General features: G+C 37.2%; 1 protein-coding gene across 4 annotated transcripts in view; it reads right to left on the minus strand.

Moving 5' to 3' along the window:
• The window catches only part of NOX3 (NADPH oxidase 3), a 40,701-nt gene extending 22,095 nt beyond the window's left edge, over positions 1–18,606 (minus strand). For 2 of the 4 annotated variants that reach the window (XM_085217090.1, XM_085217089.1), the window contains exons 1-7: positions 18,317–18,606; positions 17,555–17,650; positions 17,231–17,341; positions 15,642–15,726; positions 7,807–7,952; positions 4,680–4,861; positions 2,323–2,452 (exon numbers count right to left, since the gene is read on the minus strand). In XM_085217090.1, the coding sequence (XP_085073216.1) occupies positions 2,323–2,452; positions 4,680–4,861; positions 7,807–7,952; positions 15,642–15,726; positions 17,231–17,341; positions 17,555–17,650; positions 18,317–18,361 (795 nt within the window). In that variant the 5' untranslated portion in view covers positions 18,362–18,606. The remainder of the gene's footprint in view (positions 1–2,322; positions 2,453–4,679; positions 4,862–7,806; positions 7,953–15,641; positions 15,727–17,230; positions 17,342–17,554; positions 17,651–18,316) is intronic. The other 2 variants (XM_003204134.5, XM_085217091.1) reach the window with 2 other exon arrangements.
• Between the last annotated feature and the right edge of the window lie 1,325 nt (positions 18,607–19,931).

The raw sequence follows: 19,931 nt of genomic DNA on the forward strand, positions 1-19,931 counted from the left end.
CTCTTCAGTGATGTGCCTATCAAGAGTAACTTTACTTATTGAAACATTGACTTTTCCCCATAAGCTGAGTAACAGGGAATATAAAGTATCTTTTATGAGAAGCAAGCTGTAAAATTATGTGGCTTCCTTAGAAAGTGATAAGAAGATGGAGCAGCAATTTCCCAAGTTTAAGTCTTGAAAATTAAATTTAAAAAAGTCATGATTTAATAATAGGAAGAAACTAGTATAAGCCAGGAGACTCTGAGCTAAAGCAGAAACTCAACACATCGGTTGTCCCCAAATACTACAGGTGTCTCTGCACAGTGGGTAATCTCACACATCTTGAATATATTAGCATACATCAAGGCACAATAATGATGAGACCTGTTTTTCCTCCCTTCCATTTGTGCTACCTGTAAATAAAAGCACGTGACAGGAATGGTAAGGCTACAGTTTCTCTAATGTGACAGCTAAGCTAAGATTTCAAATGTGACACTTCTTCTCTGCAACAGAGCTTTCAATCCAAAATATCTCATGGCTGGTTTGGGACAATGAGGCATCTACCAGGAGGGCTGTGCCACTAGACAACACAGCTCCTGCCATTTGATCAGAGCATCTGTATTCCTGCCCAGGTGGTGTTTCCTCCTCTGATGAGAATGAACTAAGTCAGCACGGTGACGATATGGTAGGCACTATGAGGATAAAAGTTCAGATACACTGGGTGTAAAAGAAATGCTTAAACACCCTCAGTGGGAGGAGATGGGCAAAGACATGAAGGCAGGAAGCAGGTGTAGATGGCTGAGGGGGGACCCATCTGCCTCAGCATACCTGAGGCCAGGAGAGTGTGTGCTCCAGTGCTACATTGCACAATCCCAGCTGCACGTGCACAAGGCTGTCCCTTTGTCCCAATTCTAAATCCTTGTCTTGCTGGTGCTGCCACATCCTCTGAGCCTCTGAATGGATTTTTGCCGATTGAGGCTTGCAGGCATGACACCATTGCACAGCACTCATCCAGCAAAGCCCAGTTCTTACAGACAATTGATGTACCATACGGTATTATCACAATTCATTTAATGTGACTTTGCAAGCATGGCCTTGGGTATGCAGGAAAGTGTGGCAAAGTAGGTTTAACATGGAGAAATGGAAGTTCTCTCCAGTTAGCTTTATGATAATGAATGTCAAGGCATGCTGTTGGAAGCAAGTTTGTGTCTGTATTCACATTGTGCAGCCACCTATTGATTTTTATGGCGACACTGTAGCTGAAATTTTTAGAGAGGCATCATTTTCTCATTAATATTCAGTTTGAGTAGTGGCTAACAATAGTTTAGTTTAAGAAAAATCTATGTCAGCCATTAACAGAGCTGCAAGATACTGAATGCTAATTTTTTTCTCCTTTACATTAAGGTATCTTTTCATAAGCTTTCTCTTTCTGGAAGAAACAACAAAAACTTGCATATGAGCAAGCTAAATCTTGAACTGTAAATGTTAAATGATCTTGTTTAGATGCTAGACATCTGACACACTGTACAAATCTGCTATTTAATTACCCCCTGTGGATTTGCAATCTTGTTGCAGTGAAACCACCCTTCTGTGGCACATTTTTCCTGCCTTTTATAATTTATTGTTTCAAATTCTCTCCGTTTTACCTAACTTAAGACATCAAGGCTGGATGATAGGAGGTATGTGCCCCAAAGCAAGGACATAATCTTATCTTCGGTTTAGTCCCCCTTAGTAATTAGGCTATTAATATTAAAGCACTATTAGTTAAAATAATAATAATAATTTGCATCTCTATCTCTCCTGTTTCACTGCATTTTCTGTATCTCTACTCTTAAAAATTTTTTACCTAGAGACCATATTTGTGCAGTGAGATGAGCACATCAAGGCTATTGCTGATGCTAAACAATAAAAACAAAATGTAATAAAAAAACAAACCCACAACCGCCAACAAAACACAAAACCCACAAAAAAAAGGGAAAAAAAGTAACAAAACTCAATTAACCAACCAAAACACAAATAGAGGCCAATTCTGAAATAAAAAGGAGTGCTGATTCTTACTAAAGAATCTTCCAGAAGTATTAACTATCATTATAAACACCAAGCTTTTACAAATATCTCTCCATCTGTATCTGTCTATACAGATTAGGTAGGAGGTAGGGATCAGTGTCTTTTCAGTGCACAGAGGGAGGTCACAGAAGAGAAATGGGCAATTACTCTCAAAACATGACACTGAGTGCCAGTCACTAGCATCATACACTGCAGCCTCCTCACTCCCTATGACAGACACATGGCCTCTCAAGAAAGAATATTAAGCTGAAAGCAGAAGACAAACATCACTCTTACCACAGGTTTGTTACCAGAAAACTGCGGCAAAGGGCACTGAGTGGTTTTCTCCCATTCCAAGTAGTGTTCTTTACAGTAAGTGATGTTGTGAAGCAGCAGACTGTGAGGTGTCTGACCCCGAACTAGCTGACTTAAAACAAAAACATTTGTCAAGAACACACCTCTTTGTAATATCTCTGGACATGTGTATGTTTCGTATTAGTACTTGAATGCAGACATGGAGGCAACTGACATTCAAAAACAGGTTATTTCAAGACTATTCTACTCTACTCTCTTCATGTTTCCTTTATGTTTGCCATGACTTTTCAACCAAGTGCAAGAAATTCATTATAGTATTGGTACACACCAGTGCAAATGAAGAGTGAAAATGAAGCTGTTTCAAAGAAAATGTATGTTCTATTTTCTGTGACAAAATCAGAATGATTTCCAAGTTCTTTGGAGCAGACACACTGACCTCCTCTATATTTGACCATCTGGCACTGTTTAGAAAAACAATAAACTTTAATGGAGACAGACCTTCTCTTTCCTTTGCTGCTTTCTAAATGCATTTTTAAAAGCTGCAAATAAAGTTGGAGGACTGTAATAAGATGTGTGCTTTCTAAACATATTAAATTCTAAGTTCTTTACTTCTGAGATTGTTAAGGATGTGATTTTTCCAAACATATCAGTCTCGACTGCTCAGTTTTAATGTGTTTCAGCTGGTTTTTACTGTGGGTAGAGAAGTAAGATTTTTATGAGAAACGCTGTTTGTTTCACATGATTTCTTTGAATTTTCCCTTCCATTCTCACTTTGACTTTACAACATAAGCCTGTCCTACCTATTTGTCTTACAAGAGACAAGTGCTGCCTTCTTTTATGTGACAGTATCACCAGCTGCCACCAGTTTAGACTGAAGACAGAAAAGAAGGCTTGAGTGAGCTGTTGCTTTTGTGCAGTCACCTGAAAAGGAGGGAGAGATGCGAAGTGGATGAAACCTTGATTTTTGTCTCCTTTTCACAAATGGGGTTGTAGAGATGTATTGGGGCAGCAAGAGCTGCTCTGTGGCAGTGCACTTCCCTCTTGGTGAAAGCACTAGATTCATCTAATCCTACTAGATACTGCTAAATAAGTGTCCCCTCAAGGAGTGTCAATCAGCTGTCTAGGCAGAGGGAGCACACAAACCAAAGACTTCCGAAGGGTTCTTCATAGTTGCTTGAAATTGGATCCTTACAGATTTAAAGGGGAGAATTAAGAAATGTTTTTTAATCAGACCAGGATACAGTTTACAGCATTTATTTGCAGCTGTGCCTCTGAATCTTGGGACTAATCAATTGGGCCAATTTCAGGAGCCCTTCAAGGTCAAACTAAATGTAGCAGGTCTCAAATAACAGAAAAGGAAGTGAGGAAAGTAACAGTATAAAGCATAGTGCCAGCCTGTTATCTGTCTTATGATAACTCCATGCACCTCAAAGGAGTAGGTGTGAACACAATGCAGTGGGCTAAGAAGTTCCCATGTGTCAAAGAACAATGGTCTGTACATACTTCAGAGGCGGTCAACACTATGTGAATGTTTTATGAAACAGATGTAAAAAAGATATTGTGACATGTGTAAAGTATTAGTATAGCTTCAGGCCATGTGTACACCAGGTAGTTGGCAGGAAAAGAGCAAAGCACTTTTCGCTGAGGGCCTAACCCTCTGTGCGCACTTGGGAGTTACCAAAGACTTAGGACTAGGTCTACACTGGTCTCATGAACACAGAGACAAAACTGTTGGTATAGTTTCATCTACAATCACTCTACATTGTACAGTCTAATGTTGTGCAATAATATGAACCAAAACATAGGGAGAAGGATTGTAAGATTTGCCTCAAAATTACACGCCTTATCTGAATTAAAATGAGCATGTATATGCACTGCTAGATGTTCATAGTAACACTTTTGAAGAGGGAAGATAAAGGAAAATTAAGGGAAGTGCATAAGTGTAGGAAGCTTAGCAAGCTTGTACAAACTCTCTTGAAAAAAATGCCTTACAAGAGCTATGAAATTAAGGAGTATTCCTTATTAATTGGAGCCAATAAAAAATTGATCTGTAATGCCCCCAGTTCTCAGAGATGGAAGTTCCTTCAGCCTGAATGTGTTGATTCTGCAAATCATATGATAGGGAGATAGCAGAAGAATGTTTGAAAGAAAAAACAGAAAACACAGAAAAGTCCTTGGAGAAGTGGTATGTACTAATCTCAAAAGATTTTCATTTTGCATCCTGTCTCCAAGCAAAGATTTCAACAGTTTGTTATTATAAAGGCACAGAGTGAAAGATTTGGACTGTGTTTATCTCAGACTGTGTACACGTACCTCGTATAGTTCATGCAGGTACTTACCCTGTACCATGGATTATTAAACCAATAAAGAAAACCACAAAGAGGTGGTGGGTATACCAGAACACCTCATAGCACGACCTTCTGATGAGCTCTGTGGATGAAGTCACGATCAGAACAAAAGCCACAGTTATCATAACTCCTGTTACTCCAGCTATGGTGGTCAGTGCCTCTCCTGTTATGTTCTAGAGTAAACATACATTGTTACTAATATTGTTGTTCATAGTAGCATTTTTACTTTGTTAATAATGTCACTGTGCTTACTATTATATATTAAATCAAATTTTATGTTACATTTTCAGAATAGGAACAAAATCAGAACAAGACTCTTAGGCAAGACAAACCTCAATTTCATTTCACAAAAGCATGGAAAATCATCCACCTGTTCTATTTCTGATTGGGCTTATCCCATACAGATTTATAAATGTTCACTGCCACTTATTTGTTTGAGGAATTGAAAGGAGGGAAATCAGGCAGTCCCAGTAGTACTTTTACCTGTTTATCTTATGTAAAAGCATCTCAGAAGAAAAAAGGAAACAGATGAGAAAGAAGATTAAGCTTACAAATGTAATAACCAAAACAGCTCTACCAATTGTGTTATTCATGGGAGGATGATAAAGTGAGGTGCTAAGTCACTTGGAATGTGTGGGTCTGTTTTGTGCTTATTTTACCTCAAAGATTTTTGCAGTCCTTTAGTGGTGTATAAAAATGGCATACTCTCACTTACCTAAGTAGCATATCTTATTTGCATGTTCCTTACATTTACCTGTACATCACAGGATAATATTTAGTTTTTGAAATACGTGTTTATTTTCACATCTTTACATTAATATTCTGGGCCAGAGCATGTTCCTTCTTGTTCGTGACTCACAGACATCAGCAGAGGTCTGTTACATCTGTCTAAATTCACTAAAATAGACTGAAGTGAGAATGAAGACATATTTTGAACACAACAGTCAGATGCTGATCTCAGTTGTAAAGTGCAAATCATGAAGAACAGCAGTAAGAATCTCACATGCAAGATGAAACTCAAGCTAAATATGCCAGCAGAGTGTAAATAAAGCCTCCACTTGGCCTGCAAAGTGTATATCTCTTTTTTTAGGGCTGATGTTCAGGAAGGAGGAAACAGAGAATGCCTGCTGGATCATGAATTGGTTCTATAGCTACTAGTACAGTAGAAGTAAAATCCACATTGTATTTGTATATTGCACTCATCTGATATGGAAATGCTAGAGGTGATAAAATTCCACAATGTCATTTTTACTGTCACTTTTTACAGTAAAATCATCCTTTCAAATATGCACACTTGACTGCCCACAGCACATTTTCAAATTGGTGCCTGTGAAGAGTGTGCTCAGACCCTTCTACATATTAACAGGATTGATCTAGGTGATATTTTGAACACTTCCACTACACTGTCTAGTTTGAATGTTGAGATGAAACAAGGAGAAATGTCAAAAGCTCTTAGTACATTTCTACTCTAGGGTTACAATGGAATTGAAAAGGAAATCTAAGCTGTTGCTCTCAGAACTTTCTGAAGTTAGAAGCAATCTTCGCTTTGCTTTCCCTCATAATTTATTAATTCTAAGTATAGCTATTGAAACACAAGTGGGAGATAAATATAAATATTAGAGGTTAGAGTATAATCTAGGCTGTAAATCAGCAAGTAATTGTGGGGCATGTTACTATGAGAAATCTGGATAAAATCTCTCACAATGCTAGCTTTCTTTTTCAAGGATATTTAGGATCTTAATGTTAATTAGAAGCCTACCTCTCAATTGTATCACTATGGGAAGGCTTAGCAGAGAAAAAAAATGCACACTGGAAGGCAGTGGGTTGCCATTCAGTACTGTGAGTTCTGCTCTGTTCTGGAGAAACATTTCACATGCATGTGGTGAGTGTGGGTACCAGCTATTCAGAGGTGACACAGCTCGGTCCTTGCTCACTGTTCTGCTCTGGTTACTTTGTCAATGCTAACATCCAAGCTTCTGTATACTAATAATTTTGAGACCATTAATTTGCTTGTTTTTCTTGAAACTTGATAACTGTTTATTTGTTTGTTTAGAAAGATGCAAAAGTCACATTTAAACTGGAGAAGAACGGAGAAAAAAATGGGACAAAATGCCTTCTAATGAAAAGTACTATGAAAGACTACTGTTGATTGCCCAGCCATCATCTCACTTCGTTTCTGATTGAAAGGACCCACTCCATGGTCTTTAAGAAGCCTTCACCACAAGCTGGGTATGTGGGAATTTCCTCAGATGTAGAAACATTACATGTGGGAGTCTTACTAGAGGCTTGTGTAGCCCGAGAGTACAAAACAGCATATAAGACTATATATAAAAAGGCATATAGTGTCTCACGAATAGTGTAAGGAATAAAGCTGAGCAACTTCTGTGTGTTTTACATGCATGCATTGCAGAATTGCTGTGTTTTTCTGTATCTTGTGAGTATTGCAAAGAATCTAGGTCTTTAGCCATGCTGTTACAAGGTACCCTAAGAAATAAATGAGATGCACATTATCATTATTTCCCCAAGGTAAGTAGAGTCATTCATTTGCAGGACAGAGTTATGCATAGTCCTGCACACACTATCCCTGGCTTCCCCATACATTGCATCCCCTAGTTAGCAAGCCTTTGGGTGCTGTTGGATGTGATCTTCCTTTGGCAGTCCCACTCGGTAACAGGGCAGAAGCAATCTTCAAACTGGAAAGATATCGAAGATATCCCATGGGGAGAGACAAATAGCAACAGTGAAAGCAATGTTGTGTGTTACTGCTGTTCAATTGTTGTTTCTTTCTAGAAAGAAGTTGTGTTTGCTCCATATATTTACAGTTTATTTTAATTTTTAGAATTCCTTGCAGGTTTGTTTCACTGTCTACAGTTTATGAGTCCCCTTAGCCTTCCCCCCTACTTGTCTCCTGGCAAACTAATTAAAATACGATAGGCGTTACTTTGAGCTAAATAATCTGAAAATGCAGCTCTGAGTAAGTGTTTTCAGCTGAAATTGAGGTTAACTCTGGCAGCACCTTATTGCTTTGGTTAAAAGGCTTTGAAATATAGTTTTCCTGACAGTAGGATCCACAGAGGAAAATTTTTTACATGAAGAAAACCAAAAAATGACAACTTACCGTTTCATAGGTCCTGATTGGGTTCAAGTAGCTTTCATTTGGCCTCTTGCCAAGGCCAGAAAGTTTATTCCTCAGCCCCCCTGCTTCCTTTGACTGGCTGTTATGGTACCGCTCTATATTGATCAAGTGGGCAACAATGTGGATGGCTACATGAGGGAAGAGAGGCACAAGATTACAGACATGCTCGTATGTATCCTCAGTGCCCAGAAGCAGCTCTGTTAAACACACACTACTTGACTATTTCAAAAGCTTGTGCATAAATTGAGAGCTTTGAACAGAGTAAATCGACAGCAAAAGGAAAATTTTATCTGATGTATGTTCAATGTGTAGCAACTGGTTCAAACCAGAGACAACAGCTGCAGGGTTGCATGTTTACAATTGAGTGCCCTGCAGGCTTCAGTGTTATCCAAGGCAACCATTTGAGAATTGAGATAAAGCTGTTTACCTCGGGTTTTAAAGTGTTAAAAGAAAATTTATAAAAATCCACTTTTGTTTGCAGTTGTTGTTTTCTTTTTTTTTTTCCTTTTTTTTTTTCATGAATATTCTAATATATGCCAAGGTCTAATATTGTTACATAGGACACTAACTAGTCCATTTTAGGCATAGATTTGCACAGGAGAGATTTAAGAGATGCTTTCAAAATCTTCCCCTGTCCACAACTGGATATAGCATCACAATATGCTGGTGGAGCCTGAGCATCACACAGGAACTCTGATTTTAAGGAAAAGGTCTGAATCATAGAGTTAGCTCTGATTTGTCCTCAGCAGCGTCCATTACTTCTACTTCTAGCACGATCCCCAAAGGGATAGGAAGTGACTAGTTTAAAAAAATGCATAAGTGAACTTCCTCATAATCCTTTTTCCAAGTGGAAAATTGATAAAAGAGGGAATAAAACCTTTGTTTTATTACTGGTTAGCATAGATAAAATCATAAGCAAACTAGGTGCAGATTTTCACAGTTTTCGGTATGACAGATTTTAAAATCCCTTACAGGAAAGGTGCAATTAATGCAAAAATCTAATACTGAAGGATGAAAACCAACAATGAAAAACAATTAGATGTTTACAGAAGCGCTATTACGATACACTATTTCAAGGTTTTATAATTATCTTTCTGTCATCATCACTCCTTCAGGCTTTATCTGTTCCTGTCCCTGACCATTTAAAAAACCTTATAAAAAGCAATATTGGTAATAAACCAAGTATCACCTGCTTCCCTGAAGAATCAAAAGAAGATTTTTTCTTCTTTCCTTTCTTTTCTTTCTTCTTTTTTTTTTTTTTTGTTCTCATTCATTTCATTGCTTTTCTTGTCTCTTTTTTTTTTCCTTTTTTCTTTCCCCTTTTTTTTGTTTTCATTTTTTCTACTTTTTTGTGTGTTTCTTTTTTTAATTTCCTCTTTCTTTCTTTTTTTTTTCTTTTTTGTTATTCCTTGCGCAAGAGTAATGCCTTACTGTACTAGTCATTAAGTAATCATAGCTAAAAAGGCTGGCTTAACTGTTTAAGGATTTTTGTCCTTTAGATCCATTTAGTGAGCTCTCTTATTCTCTGTGGTTCCTAAATGACATGTGGAGAGGGCTGTGGTCATGGGAACACAAGTCAAGGAAGAATGCAGAACATGGAAGTACTTAAAAGTAGACTGTGCAAAAAAAAGTGAAAGATCGCACTCTGTTCTCCAATAGCATCTTAGTCCATCTGTCCAGGCTGGAAAGAGGTTATTTCCACTCAGTTCTGATATGATCCTTCTAGAGCAGCAAATGTACTTTTGTTGACTGTCAAGTTACACTTCACACAAAACACAATGTTAGCTTTAGGTACTCTTCCCACCATTTCTTTTCACCTGCTCTATCTCATTGCCCCATGTTTAGGCACTCACTGGGTGAGTCATTTTTGAATGAAAGACATTTTTTAAAATACTTATTATAAGTAACTTAAAGTAGGAACTTAAACCAAAGTATCTGTCCTAGTGACTAGGCTGACTGGTTATTCTCTTGTGAACCATTTCCTGATGAAACCTTTAATTACAATAATCAGTTATTTATTGGCATGGACATTTGAAGTGAATAAACTGAGTACCCACAGTACAAAATTTTTTTACACAATTTTTTCTGAATTTTTGGACCAGTTAATAATAAATTTATGCAAACCAGAATAGCTTCATCAAGATGGAGACTGAATTCAAATGCATATAAAGTGCTTTATAACCCATCTCTGTCCCGAGAAGCTGTGGATGCCCCATCTCCAGAGGTGGTCAAGGCCAGTTTGGATGGAGCCCTGGGTAGCCTGATCTAATGAGTGGCAAACCTGCCCATGACAGGAGATGGGAACTGGATGGGCTTTAAGGTGTCACCCAGTCCAAACCATTCTGTCATTCTCTAACTCTGACATGGTATAAATATTCACCACAGCTTCGGGGTCAAATGTATTTTACACAGTTTGAATCCTTAGCCTTTATTTTACCAACACAGTTCCCTGAAACACATAAACTATAAGTTTTGTGCTACACTTGCTCATTTAGAGTAGCAACACTGACTAGATTTGGAGGTTTCAATCTGTATTCATGGCATAACTTACTTTAATTCACGTAGGTTTGTAAAAAATGGATATGGCACACTGTGAAATCTTCATGCAAAATGAAGACATTTCTGTTGTTAAGCTATGAAATCTTGCACTTTCCTCAAAGTGTGGGATTGCACATGGTTTGTACAAATTCTAGTTGTGTCAGCATTGACAGGAAACCGAGTGCTATCTGCTACATGCTGAGTGCTGAAAGTGAGATGAGATAGTAGTTTCTTCCATATTCCTTGGCAAAGTATTTGTCATCCTGATCAAAAAAATAATTGTATGGGTTGAACGGACTTCATTTCTCAAGAAGACCTCTAGCCTAAGATTTACAGAAGGTAATCATGTTGCCAGATTTCCCTGGAAGAAGGAATTTGTTTTCTTCAACTTAACCCAGTGAGTTTTTTTTTCTGCAAGCTATTAAAATACACTGTTTTGTCCAACTGTATATTGTTCTGCTTTACTGTAAATGTTACTGTCAACGGAAACAGCATCCCACAATCTTCTTTGGAAATCTTCCCTTCTGGATAATATTCTCTCCAGCTTTATGTAGCAGGTGGAAGGTATTACAAGAGTTGGGAGACTCCCAGAATGAACAGGATAGGTCTTGCTTTCAAGCTATTCTGTGGTAACTCTTCATATACAATATAATGATACACTGAAAAATATTAACATTCAAGCTAACGTACTGAATATGTCAGTTTACTCCAATATTCCGTGATCTTAAATTTTGCCTTGAGTGTCATTAGCGTAATGCTTCTGATGTTGTTTTTCTGTGCTGTCAGGAAAAAATGATGCAGTCTAAAACTGAATTATAGCTGGATGGTAAGAGTAATGCAAAGATCTAATTCCATTTTCAATGTGGTTCATTTTTTCAATAATTGTAGCAGACTAAAAAGTCTGGCACTGGATATGTTCCCATTAGGTAAAATATTTTACATCCCTAAAGTACATTTTCTGAAGGTTCTTTGCATCTACAGTGTATAGAATTTACCAAGCGATTTCAAAACTTATGTACAAATTGCTGAAATCTGCATTTACAGTAGCTGAAGTCATCTTTTTGCTTTGTTTTGTTTTTCCCTGTACTGTTTAGATAAGCTAACTGTGAGAGCAAAGTTTCAGGTATTCAGTATTGAATTTTCAGTTCAATATTTTCCTCATTCTGCATGACTAAATATAAAGTACAAAATAAATCGTGCAATCACTTAAAGAGTTTTCTTTTTATATCTGAGCATGAAGACTGAAGGATTTCAACTGTTGTTTTTAAAAACATCTGGAATCTCTGAAGCACTTAATATGCATTAATTTGTATTTGACCCTGAGATGTTTAATGTGGTCCACCTCTGAGATCAAATAAAAGGTTTTATTGGAAGGAGTGGAGGAGGAAAAGGGCTGCTATTAGAGCATGGTGTTTACTGTACATATTCTTAAAAACAAAGAGATGTAATTAAATTATCTTGAAAGTCTGGTCAATTTAGCTCGTCTTATTCAGCCAATTGTGCCATCAGTGAAGCATGCACAACTCTCATTGAACCAAACAAGAATTGCATGTGTTTATCTGAGAACAAGATTTCTCTCTCCTTTTCTGCATGCCTGTACAGGATAATAATAAAAGCTTGCAGCTGGTAGTCAAGTATTTTGGTTAACCAGCTTATCATGGTAAAATTAAAGGGTCAAATCTAGACCTTTCAGCTCATGGTGAGGAGAACAGCTATACCAGAACTTAAGCTGAGAACAGATGAGTCTGCCCCTGACCAAACATGTATTCTTTTGCAACCCACTGCCTTATGCCATTTCTCGTTAAATAGATCCCTCAGTTCAGCTCTGTGCTTTCTCTGTGGATTAAAAATGCACAGGTTATGTGAAAATTACAGTAGTGACAAACAAACCTAAGTGAGATTTAAACAAATTTTTTTTCCTGAAAACTCGATACTTTTTACACAAAGGAGTTACTCAGACCACCAACAGCCTTCACCTACAAACCCTGTTCAAATATGTTTGAAAGTGGAAAGTTTTCTTGTTTGGGTTTTTTTTTTTTTTTTTTTTTTTTTTTTTTCAGTTATAGATTTTTCAGTGCTTGTCAGAAGGCAAACAAACCTGTCACCTCCATATTTCTGTCTGCATTTTGTGTATTTTTAATGAAAATCATGCTACTGGAATTTGTAAGGAGCAGAAAGCACCATTCCAAGCAGACTAATTACAAAGCAACCCACTGTCCTTCCCCTACTGTCCCTTAATTTCTTAAGCTTTATTCACATCCTAATTCAACCAGCTGCAGGAGTGGATCTGTATAACTTTTCTGCAAGCATCAAAACAATACAACAAATAGGTTGTTCTTCAAAACATGCACTGTATGCCAAAGTAAAAAAGTACCACCAGCACTGCCCACTTTATGATAGGTACAAACGTACTTTCTTATGACAGTAAAGACAGTGTAGTAAGAAAATGGAATTGTAGAGAATGTTATTTTCTATCTCTTGTAGATGTCTTTAGGTACCAGCTCTCAACTGCAAAGCCTCTTTAGGAATTAGAAAATATAGAATGATTTGCACTGATCAGACTGGGAGTGCATGAAACAATGGTTTTATTCCAGCAGAATTACAGATCCATAAGGAAGATTTATTAGTGTGTGAATAACTCCCAGACAGCTCTTATCACAGACAGGCATGCAGAATGCAGGAAAACAAACTAAGCAGAATTCCCTTTACTGAATTTTCAATGATGCCCTTGATTATAGATAGCATTGTTTACCCTTTCTTCTCTCTCCAACTTCCCTCTTCCACTAGTTTCTAATTATATTCCTTTACGACCTGACCAATTAAAGCCTGCTCTTGGATTTGTATTAGAGTTGATGAAAAATTAAAGACACAGATGTACTTTTTCCAAGGCCATGCGCACCTCAGCTGAGCAGGCTGACTGCAAGAAGTCAGACAATACTAGTGTCACACTGACTATTTTTAGCATGCTATTAAATAAATATGCTGGAATAACACCACCTGGCAAGCTGAGATGAATGCATGTTACTTTAATAATAAAGGAGTCTACAATTTTATATTGTGAGGATAAGATTACTGATCTGATCTGCAAATTGGTTTAACTTCTTGCTGCCACATTTAGGCTATTGATCATACAGGGGAGAACATTCACTTAACTAACAATTACTAAATTGCAATAGTCTAATAAGAGTTGACTATGCTTCTGTATAACAAAAAGAAATATAGGGAGTACTTGGTTAAATAATGTGTCAGTTGATAGAAAAATGGCATTTATTTACACATCATTTTAACATTGTCATTTTTTTTAAAAAGGGGCTCAATATACCTCTGGGCACCTATTTTTTTCTCTGAAAAGAGAGAATACTAGTTTTCTTTCACTGTATGTGCTATAGATTGATTCTATTCTATTCTATTCTATTCTATTCTATTCTATTCTATTCTATTCTATTCTATTCCGTTCCGTTCCGTTCCGTTCCGTTCCATTCCATTCCATTCCATTATTTACATTTGAAATTTAATTCTAGACAATCGTGTTTCTGGCCGTTCTTTACCCAAGACTGACTACACAATTATGTAGCATTTTCCCAAAATCTATATTTTCTTTGCACTTTTCTGTTAGGGAAGAACTGTTTTTTTAAGTTGGCATGTTTTTTTGTTTTGTTTTGTTTTCGTTTTTTAAATCAAATTTCTCTGTATTTTGTTTTATTCTTCAATTATCTCATCAACTATTTGTCCATTTTTTCTTCTGGAAACCAAAACAAAACCAAATCAAATCAACCAAAGACAAAAAAACAAACAAACAAAACAAAAAACAACAACCAGCCAAACAAACAAAAAAACCCCAACTCCTTATTTTCTCCCTAGAAATTATAGAATTAAATAGCGATGCTTTCTGTCATTTCATATCAGCTCTATGTCTCTGTCTTGGAAATACTGAGGCCATAAAGTAATCCTTTTCTAATAGACTTTACTTCTCAAATTGTCCACCTTAATGCAGTAGGAAACGTTTTATATGAATGTGGAACCAAAAAACATAAAAGCTTTGTGCAGCTTTGCTTTCTTTTTGGAGCATTATAAATTATACACCAAGTAGAAGCTGGTTAGTTTACATTCCTGGGTTGATTTGCTAATTACAGAAGCAATGTTCCGTTCTATAGGAATCTGCTATATGCTGAAACTGAACTCTGATAAAAGAATGAATATGACAGATAAGTAAACCATCATAATATACTATAGGATGCATATTCTCATCTGCCCACCTTCTGCTCTGAATTCTTTAATGCTATATACAAGAACAAATTTTACTTTTTGGTTTGTGACAGTAATCCTAACTCCATATGTTTGTCCTCAATATATGGGGACACTGACCGCCCATATGCACAAAGGAAAGCAGCTCCTACACACAGACTGCAAAGTATTTTGGGACTGAGATTCATCCTTACAGCCAGCCTAGGGGAAATACTTCTACCCTCCAATGTATTTTGCTTGTAAATAACCCTGATTAACTCTTCCATCTCCATCACTTTTTCTAAGAGAACAATGCCACCTTCCCAGATACCTCCCCATCTCTATGCACTTATGTCTTTCATATTGCCTTTTGTTCCTCCTCTTCACAGTGCTCTTCCCCACACTATCTCCTGTTCCCCATGTGTCTTCTAAATTCCCCCAAGCTCCATTCTTCCCCCAGATCTTTTAACCATCTGGGGTACAGAAGGGTCATGTCTTTGTTCCAGCCAGGCAAATGATCAACAGGGACCAGTCAAAGGGACCAACAGAAAACAAAACTTGAGATCTCAAGATGCAGCTTTACTCTGTATCTATATTCCACTTTTTAAAAATATGTAGGAATTTAATGGTTTTGAGATAGCTACTTGTTTCAAAGTCAGATGAAATTTATTACCTGATTGAAAATTTATTGAAAAAGATTTAATAATGGGCAGATGAACAGTGTAACTCATAAGTATCATTTCCTTAGGAAATCAGTCTATAACACTATTTCATCTCTCCAGAAATCTGCTCTCAGGAGCACAATGAAAGTTATTGAAACCAAATTTAAGAACATGCAAGCTGGTTACATCAGCTAACGGGCAACCAATAGTTACTATCCAAGTTGAAAGGATTACAAATGGTTAATGAAATGAGACTTCCTGACCTATTTAAAGATGCAGTTATCAAATGCTAGTACTAAAATAGCACATGTCAGAGCTGATGACATTATGCAGAATCACTGTGAAATTCAAAATAGTTCAAAGGCAAAGAACAACAACAACAAAAAAGCTTACTTGCATTTACAGCTATTCCATAGGCAACCACCTTGTGAAACGCGATGTTTTTGTCAAGCTGCCTCCTTGGTGCTCCTCCACAGCACTTGGTAAAAAAGCAAAAGTTGTTTTATATCATTCCTATTACTACTTGCAATTTCCATTTTGGAAAGGAGGTTAGAGGAATTCGGTATATCTAAAAATGAAGTTCTGGTTCAAACTTAACTTTGGTGCTTAAGTAACTGTTTTTGGTTTAACAGCACTCCAAGATTTCTTAAAACTATTCAGCTTATGTAAGGGCTCAAATTCAGATTGGGCAAAACTGCTTTTGTCTGTGACACTTGAGCAGCTATCTGAGCTGATAACTGATTTGCTGGAATAAGATCACCAGAGCTGGCTGTGTTCACAACCAGGCTGGGCCATTGCTGCTTGCAAGCTCAGAAATTGCTATGAGAGCATTTTTATTGCTTTCAGGAAGTGAAGACACTAGGATAGTGAGACTATGTCTCAGGTGTTTGCATGCTTGTGTGATACTGAGCCTTATTCCTGTTACCGGATGTGCTGGGCAGCGAGTGGTTCTGCACAGAGACCACCTGGGGCTGGGCTGGGTTGCAGTGAGCCAAAGCCAACACTCTCTGCAGGAACCTCAGAAACACCTGCAGGCCCATCTCAGACCCTGAAATATGTGCTGGCTGGCTGGATTGCTTGCTTCGCCTGACACAGTACCATGCCAAAGATCCTGGCATGTAATCATGTTGCTTCCCAAGTAATAAAACCATCCAAAAATCTGGAGCACCTCAGGGTGCCATGATGGGCCTCTGACGGGCACTTGTTCCAGTCTTGTTCTGTCCATGCTGGAACCAGAAAAGTTGCTCCCTGCCTAGTGCAGAATATTATTTAGAAAATCAAAATACTGATAATCTGTGAGAAGTGTAGTACTTCTCCAAGTTCTTACTCAGTATTTAATTGGGCATGCAAATATTTTATATTAATTCACAAATTAGTTCAGAAATTCAGAACTTTTTTTTAATTCTCAGCTCCATTGGACTCAAATAGTCAAAAAACAGTGATGATTCCTGGTCTAAAGACTGGCTGAAATATGATAGTACTTTAAAGGATGAAATAAAACCACCAGAACTGAAAATAAGAACCATCTGACAGTAAAATAAATTAATGCTGTGATTTCTAAATTCCAGTTGTTCTTAGAGTTGGGAAGTCATCAGTGATTTTTTATCCAAACATATGATATTGGTATTGTAATAGTTCTTATTCTCATAACTCACTGCAAGCTGAAACTATAGCTAGTAGAGATAAAGCCGTAAGTACTTCCTATGTGTGATGCCAAGGTTAATGTAAATGCCTCTGAGCTGATGACCACTCAAACACAGGGAACACATGCTTACAAGAAGGGAAAAACTAAATGGTGTCTACTCAGACAAAAGGGCTTAGATATGTTCCTTATTGTACTTGTGACATGTTTATATGTACATTTCCTCTCACTTATTTTCTCTTTACAGTTATGCGGGATACTCATTTGATATGGACGATGTTGTGGAACTACAGAAATGAAAAGGAGAGGATAATATGGCTATTTGAGAGATGGTACTTACAGCACTTGCTCCTCTTAAGAATGAAATAAGATTTCTACTGACTGGTAACAGGATTAACATGCAGTTAAAATTAAGGCACGTTGCAGAAGCTCTCGCCCAAGCCAAGGTTGACTGTGCATATAACAGTATAAAGAAATTAGATTACAAGTTTGGAACAGAAGATAAAAAAATATAAGGAAGAAAACACTACAGTAACACAATACTTTTATATGAGAAAATTACTGCTAAGCATAAAAAAAAAATTATCATAAAAAGATGTGAATAAAATCAGAGTACACGTTCATTCTTCTTGTGTAGCCTTTTAACAATCAAATTCATACTTACTCCCAGCATAATCCGTGTATAAATGTAAGCATCTTCATCTTCATACCAGCAGAAGGTATCAATAAACAGATATAAATTCAAGCCCAGCCACACCAACTACAAAGCAGATAGGCTGCAGATCAGTGAAACTAAGAATATTTTTTAATGCATATAAAGCTAGATATAATTATAGTTTTGAAAAGTATCTGAGAAATACTTCAAAATCAGTGTGCAATGCATCTCTTGATCACAGATGATAGAAATCACAAAAGCCTGCTGGAATGAGGCTATCTGTTAGCAAATGAAGGATTATAGCCCTAACCCCACGTCCCCAGCAAAGGATACAGATGACATTTACAGTGTGGTGGTAAACTTGATCTTAAACACAAGGCTTAGTCTAGTGTCTAAAAAGGCAATGAAATTTAAAATTAAAGAATTCCAGAAACAGAGCGAGTTAGAAACTGGGGAAATTCCTTTCTCTACCCTTCATACCCATCTCAACAAAACCTCTGAAAATGATACGTAATATAATTTGAATTACAATGCCAATCCTCTCTTCCTTTTATCTGAGGTCTAAAGTATACAGACTTAGAAATAATTAAAAATAAAACAGTAAGATTTTAAATTGTTTTTAAGACCAGTTGTAAAAAGGTTGCTGAATATTTTATAGCAAGCTTTATATTTAGCTTGGGAGTATTACTATAAGCAAACCATAAAATGCCTTTAACAATCTTGAAATATTTATATATATCCAATTAAGATTTTAACTCTAAATATACTCACTAATAATAGGACTGAGAGTTTTTCATTCAAAATCCAGCATGCCATTCTGAGTGTCTCTTCTATGCTAGCAGCAGCTAAGTCTTGCCTTTCAGTGTAACCTGAGTTCTCTGTCCATTCCTCAGGCTTTTCTAGTAACTCCTTTTGTCTTTAGATGTTAATAAGCACGTAGTGGGAGTAGGAGCCCTCCAAGAATTTTCTAATTAAAATCTTCCTGACAAGAACAGATCACCCAAGTGACATGTCTCATGACCTGTGTAAATAAAATGCTGGTTATCGTCTAGTACTTCCTCTCTACAAAATTATTGTTCAGCAAATGAGAGATGCTGTCATTACATTGCTCTCTTTTTTTTACTGGCATTTTTTTGTTGGTGGTGGTAGGGGTTTTTTTTGGTAGTAGTAGTAGTGATGGCTTTTTTTGTTTGTTTGTTTGCTTTTCTTTCAATTTTCTGTTTGAGCAGTATATAACGATTCTTTGTGATACCTCTATTCATTTATTAGCAAAAGTGAGCATCCCTTATGTGCATATAAGAGGGAAGAATTGCTACAAAGCCTATTGGAATTGTCAAAGTCACTCAGTCAGGATTCACAAATGTCAGAATAAAGTGTGACCCTATAACATTCTTCTGAATTTCTTGCAACTACGATAACATTGAAATGCATGACTGTTTTTCACTCAGTTGACTGAGGAGATAAAATAAGCAGTTAATGTCCTGCTTAGAGAGTTTGGTGTAACTGTGGGTATAACACTCTTTCTCTCACTGCTAGGAGGAGAGAGACAACAAGTAATTTCCTTCTAGTCTTCCCTGTCAAGCTTCACAAACAACAGCTGCATCCATCCATTATCGGTGAGGTGGGAATGTCTGTTTCAGAGGTCTTAGCACAGAAGGGTTAGGGAGAAGCCAGGTCTGTTTCTTGCACACACAGCTAGACACACACAGCCTTCCTTTTGGCTCTCATTTGCTCCTGATCCTGCTCCCACTTTTTGTCTGCAAAATGATGGCTTTGGCAACTCTTAAGGTACTCAGGAAATAAAATGCTCTTCCAAATGCAACACACAAACACTATCCAGGGCTAAGGCTCATGAATTTTTCCAGGATTTGTTTTTATTTACAAAACCAGATGTTCCTATTCATCCAAGTTTGTCTAGAGGATGTTCAACATACTTCCTTTCCTCAGAGGTTTGCTCCAGTGAGGATTTAATGAGCCACCTGCAAATACAACTCAGCAGGACTCAGTACCTCTCAGCAAGATCAAAACTTTTTGACAGGTTTATCAGAGAATGAGGTTGGTCTACCCATGACTCTTTTTGTAAGTGGTTATTTGAATGTCCAGCACCATAATTATAATCAATGTGAAGAACATATTTTCTGATTTTCCTTTAGTAAGAGAGAAGAATAATTCATTTCCTTTCCTGCACATGTCAAGAGGGAAATCCCTTCTCTTTGGTACATCATGTAACTGACAGTAGCTGATCCTCTTGGGGAAAGGAAGCTGATACTGCTCATGCAGGCTGCTCTTAGATGTGATCAGCAGCTTCTGAAGAAAGATCCTGAACAGGTCTTAGTCCTATCTTGCCCTGCCATGGTGGATGTTCTGCATTTGTCCACAGATCCAT

Source organism: Meleagris gallopavo, chromosome 2 (genome assembly GCF_905368555.1).
Source record: "Meleagris gallopavo chromosome 2, MGAL_WU_HG_1.1, whole genome shotgun sequence".
NCBI classification, from domain to species: Eukaryota; Metazoa; Chordata; class Aves; order Galliformes; family Phasianidae; genus Meleagris; species Meleagris gallopavo.